This window comes from Laccaria bicolor, genomic scaffold, assembly GCF_000143565.1.
Source record: "Laccaria bicolor S238N-H82 LACBIscaffold_10 genomic scaffold, whole genome shotgun sequence".
NCBI lineage: Eukaryota > Fungi > Basidiomycota > Agaricomycetes > Agaricales > Hydnangiaceae > Laccaria > Laccaria bicolor.
Window position 1 is genome coordinate 1,315,638 of NW_001889881.1, and position 5,601 is coordinate 1,321,238.

A 5,601-nucleotide genomic window follows, 5' to 3' on the forward strand; every position below is an offset into this window, starting at 1 on the left:
GCCGGGGGGAGGAATTCCTCTCCTGTTCCTCATACGATTAACCAGGAACGTCGAGCCTGGAATGCTCAGCTCCCAGCCCCAGCCTCGGATAAGCGTCCACGACCTGCACCATACCGCAAGAATCTTACTCCTCTCCCTTCACCCCTTCGACCGCATTGCCCAGCCAACCAAAGACTACGCCTATGGCGCCCACTAGTGCCTCGTGCCCAGAGGTCCGCTCAAATGTCGGATGAAGACATCAAGCGCATTGAAGACGTCCTAGCCTATGCATGGGAGTTGGATACACACGCAACATATGCCTCTGGCCTCCTCAACTTCATGGTTTTTTGCGACCAGAAGAACATCCCTGAAAAAGACAGGGCCCCAGCCAGCCAAGTACTAATCATGTCCTTTGTGTCTACTCTAGCTGCTGCATACTCTGGCTCAGCAATCAGCAACTATGTCTACGGTGTACGTGCATGGCATTTACTACATGGTGTTCCATGGAAGATTGACAAACCCGAACTGGAGGCCCTTTTGAAAGCAGCTGAAAAGTTAACCCCCTCTTCCTCCAGGAGAAAGAAGCGGCGACCCTATACAATTGATTTCATGCTGGCCATCCGGAACAACCTAGCCTTGGACACCCCCCTCGGAGCTGCCGTCTTCGCCTGCCTAACGACCTGTTTCTTTGCAACCGGTCGCGTTGGAGAATTCACAGTCCAAAAGCTCGACATCTTTGACCCCAGCATACATGTCTCCAAGGCCCGTGTCAGCTACGACCAGAACAGAGAAGGGCAACAAGTCACGGTTTTACACCTGCCACACACCAAGTCAGCGCCACAAGGGGAAGACGTATGCTGGGCAAAACAGGCAGGGCCCATAGACCCGAATGCGGCGTTAGCCCATCATCTCGAGGTCAACAACCCTCCCCAGGAAGGCCACCTTTTCGCATACCGCCACAAGAACAGCCACCGGCCGCTCACGAAGTCCAAGTTCCTAGCGGAACTGGCGAAGGCCGCACGTGCAGCTGGCCTGGAGCCCCTGCAAGGGCATGGCATCAGAATTGGCTCTACACTCGAATATTTGCTCAGAGGCGTGCCTTTCGATGTCATGAAGGTGAAGGGTCGTTGGTCCAGTGACGCCTTCACCCTGTATCTACGAAAACATGCACAAATTCTCGCCCCATACATACAAGCAGCGCCAGCCGTACACGACACGTTCGTCCGTTTGACCATGCCAGCAGTGCGCTAACAAGGTAAGCATCCGAGCTTCTCCTAATGGGTTGGGTCCGAGACTCACTCGCCGCGTCGAAGACTCCAGATGCCATGGGTGTCGCAGATCGCCTCGGACCCTCCGGGAGACTCTTTGCCAGATCGGAAAGCGCTTCGCGCTTTCGCCCACTTGCTTGCCTTTATCTACATATTTATTCATTCGCTATTATCGCTCATTACAAATACTACCTCTAATCAATCGATTTTAAGTGTCATTCCTGCATCTCCATTTAGGCTCAATCTCTGTGCAAACACACAGTGATACTCAAAGATTGAGATTCGCTAGCGAAGCGAGGAACGAGTGTAGCGTTAGAATAGGGTCTTTGAGCGAACGAGTGGTGCGGCACGTGCCGTTTTCTCTTCTTACCACCACCTCGTTCGCCACACAGAAGGAGTTCATTAGCTCCTTCCTCATTTTTCACCCACCCTCCACTCCCAAAACTTTAGCATTTTGACTGGCAACATAGTCTTTCGGATGGCCCGAGTGCATCCGCAAGACGGGCCCACCCGCCCGTCGCAGATCGCCTCGGACCCTCCGGGAGACTCTTTGCCAGATCGGAAAGCGCTTCGCGCTTTCGCCCACTTGCTTGCCTTTATCTACATATTTATTCATTCGCTATTATCGCTCATTACAAATACTACCTCTAATCAATCGATTTTAAGTGTCATTCCTGCATCTCCATTTAGGCTCAATCTCTGTGCAAACACACAGTGATACTCAAAGACCGTGATCCCCTTCTTGCATTGACAAGCGACTTGAAGCTCCCGACTTCCGAGTCGTGGGGAGAGACGAGAATATCTGAAGATAATGAGTGTTTCAATCGGGAGAAATAATGAATGTATGGTCGTACCTACGACATAGAGCATAAAATACCCGGTATTCGTCTCGGACACCGCGCTGAGTGTAGTTTCGGCGTGTGTGGACTGAGACCAGCGTGCAGTGGAGAAGCTTCCGGACGCAACGAGGACTCGAAGGAGATATCACCGACCCGTCGAGTCGGCGTCGACGAGGGTACTAATCGACTTCAAAGTAACATTGGCTTGGAATCTGCATGGCTGACCCCGCGTTACATAACTTATACCTTCAATTAATAATGTAAATACTCACCTAGGGAGAGCGGAGGCCCAGGACGACCCACTTCCCTGGTAGCCGCAGTGCAGGAAGCTGGCAAGTATTGCGAAGATGATGACGGTCGAGGGCAAGGTTGGCATTGATCAAAAAAAATCAGTGTTGCTCAACGTTTGTCTTGAACCATCGCCACCACCGTTCATGAGCCGAGAATCGTAGCAACGACTAGCCGGATCGAGTTTTGTGAGGAGGTATGTATCTGGTTTCTCTGATTTCAGTAATCAACTTGACCTTTATGTTGAAATAGATGAGCAACGACTTAGCACCTGGAGTCCCCGCAAAAGATCAAAAATCAGCGTGTATGATCACTCTGAAGACGCCACGCTTTCAAAATGTCATTCAGGAAGAAGAATGAAGGATATGGGGGATGTTGTGAAGGTGTGTAGTCTGTAGTCCTCAGCCCGTCCCCGACTCCCCGCCAACTTGAACTAATATTCTTATTGAAGGCGCTAATTCGACATAGCATCGTAGTTATTGACGCCTTTTAGGACTTTGTGGCATTTGTCCCTCGTCATTGGCGAACTTTGCGCCCGTAACATCGAACAACCAGCGACGCTTTCCGCCCTTCGTGCAGCCTTTCTCGGAGCCGGTATGGTACGTTGACTGCGTTTACCACTCACAAGTCGTTTGACCCCGTTTCTCTTCAAGGTCTGATTCGGATTGACGCCGTCTGTTTTCGTATTCGCTCACAGGGTTAATTCCATCAGACCCCCGTGTTCTGCAAGATTCAACATGACGATGACGCTTCTTGCGAGGGGCACGATGAATCAGCTTCTCCATACCGAAGCTTGCCACTGGCACTACCACGACCGCTAGATCCCCATCGAATGACCGAATGTCCAAACACATCCTCAACATCGACCACTGTCATTGAAAGCTGCCAGATAGACTCGCTCCGATCCTTGCTGTCTGTCGAGGACTTTCAGTTTTCTGGAGACTGTCTAATTGAAGCTAGTGCAAGGCCCCAAGAGATTACAGATCTACCCAACTTCAAACCGGGGCGGAGGGTCGATACCTTATGAGAGGGAGTTCTCGAGGTCAGCTACCCAGCTGCTGAAGCGTTGACCACGCAACACTTTGCCTCCGAGAATTATAGTATGTCTTCCTGCAACTGTCTTATCTGCATCAATGTATTGACAGGGGACCTTGTGGTTAGCTTCCGGTCTGATCGATTCTTGCCCAAAACACAACGACTCGTCATGGTACCCGCTGGAAGTTGAAATATGACCATGGATGTTTTACCGACAAACGGCACATCAATTGCGTCATTTTTGCACACTATGAACGTTGGGAGCCGGCTTCCTCGTACAGAAGCGCGCCTTCCACATATCTAGCCTATTGCAGGATTTTCGGGGGTCCTCGTTCTCCCGCTTTTCTACCGAACCTGGTGATAGGTTACGGTGGAGATACTGCGAGGTGGTGTGGTAGCGAGCTGCGGCTGCTGGGCTCCTGAATCTTTCCCAGTGGTATTAGCTCTAGGTTGCGTTGGAGGCTCCACTAGGCTGTCTGGGTCACGAATTGGGGAAGGGACCCGAGGAGGAAGGCGTTGTGGTTCCATGACGGTTGGGACTAGAAGTCGGGAGCTTCAAGTCGCTTGTCAATGCAAGAAGGGGATCACGGACTCCGGAGACGAAGAGTAGCACTGAGGGGAAAAGCAGTTATGTCATGAGTGGGAGCTTGCCGTTCGAAAGCATCTACTTCATGATCGATCTACGCAGTAGGGAATCCTTCATTGGCACAGATCGCCAGTTCTCGCGAAAGAGCAGGCCAAGGGAGAGAGATGGCTACAAATCTACCGCCAAGGCAAAGAGAGCCAACATAGTAAGTCTAATGAAAGAAGTTGGCATGAGCTGTTAAAGATTTTATTTACTAGTGTATGAAGACGAGAAGAATACTAGAGTGATTATGGACATCATATTGAAGCACGGGATCAAAGCGAAGAGAAGAGAGCACGTTCAACGTGGACCAAGCAAGACGTACGTTCGACTCAGACTAATCCACAAAAGTCACATATACACACATATTTAAGGAGCTCTGGACAAATGGCGAACTTCACGAACTAGAATCCATCCAGTTCACGCGTTCATCATGAAGACTTTGTTCCTATCTTTCATCGCTCTCAGCGTAGCCGTCATTGTTCATGCTACTCCAACTATTCCGAATGTGAGTACGCACACCCACTTTATCATGGTGGGCGACTGACCCTGTATCGACTCTGGCAGGGCCGTGTGGAGTCACTCCAAGCTGGTGGTAATTCATTGGATAAGCGTGCTGACCAGAAGGTTTGTCTTCTGTTGACAGCCTAATGTATCCTTCCTGATGTCGAATTTTGCAGTGCGTTCAGTGTGATCCAGACGCAGATCGGAAACCACGCTGCCTTAAATGTCCCGACACCCTTTTTGGAGGGTGTTTGAACACTCATGGAGGAGGTTGTGGTCTTTATAATTCTCTGCCCGTTGAGGACATTGGCTGCAAAAGAGGTTCCTGGGCTTGTGTTGTTAACTGCTGCAACGAGTAATTTTTGAATCCTTCCAATGTATTCTGCCAATAGTAGCATGTGTGTTGGAATTTGCGATACGAACTAGTTATCACTAAATATCACACTCAACATGCGGGGAAGAGTTAACGAGGAAAACCAGATGATGGATGATTGAAAGATGAGGAGGACGGGGGGAAGAAGCATCAAGACACTCCGCCTGAGAAGCCAGCTACATTTTCCACTCAAAGCCTTTTCCTTTCTACTAAATCCCAACACCCGGCTCTGGTACGTTGAGAGCGTTTACCCCACACGTCAACAAACCGCGTTTTTCTTCAAGGTCTGATTCAGAATGTTTCCGTATTCGTGCATTACTTACTTGCCCGGGTCAATTCAATCAGACCCCCATGTTTTGCAACATAACGATGACGCCGTTTGCGAGGGGCACGACCAATCAGCTTCTCCATACCAAAGGACACTTGAATAGGGCCATAAAACAACGACTTTTCGACACTCGGGTGGGGCCTCCAAAACCCAATAACCACATCATTCGCTTCCTCTTAATCCTGGTTTTTCGGAAGGCTTTGACGGTTCATGAAACGAGACCGAACACCGTTGCCAGCACAAATCTGTGTCTTGAATGTAGTCCGATGCCAGAAACAAAACGATCCGAGAAGGTAGCGAATCGTCGCTTGCATCGTTTCATAGATCGACAGCGTCCCNGAGATCAACCTGATCTCGCTTTG

At 50.1% G+C, this 5,601-nt stretch overlaps 2 protein-coding genes across 2 annotated transcripts; both read left to right on the plus strand.

Annotated features, from left to right (window-relative positions):
- Window positions 1-2,711: 2,711 nt before the first annotated feature.
- Window positions 2,712-3,043, plus strand: LACBIDRAFT_296715 (uncharacterized protein; the record flags this gene model as incomplete). Its single annotated transcript, XM_001880293.1, has 3 exons — window positions 2,712-2,757; window positions 2,868-2,973; window positions 3,028-3,043. 3 exons carry the CDS (start codon window positions 2,712-2,714, stop codon window positions 3,041-3,043), a joined length of 168 nt encoding a protein of 55 aa, XP_001880328.1.
- A 1,424-nt stretch (window positions 3,044-4,467) lies between these two features.
- On the plus strand, window positions 4,468-4,897 carry LACBIDRAFT_296716 (cysteine-rich small secreted protein; the record flags this gene model as incomplete). Its single annotated transcript, XM_001880294.1, has 3 exons — window positions 4,468-4,542; window positions 4,602-4,661; window positions 4,715-4,897. 3 exons carry the CDS (start codon window positions 4,468-4,470, stop codon window positions 4,895-4,897), a joined length of 318 nt encoding a protein of 105 aa, XP_001880329.1.
- Between the last annotated feature and the right edge of the window lie 704 nt (window positions 4,898-5,601).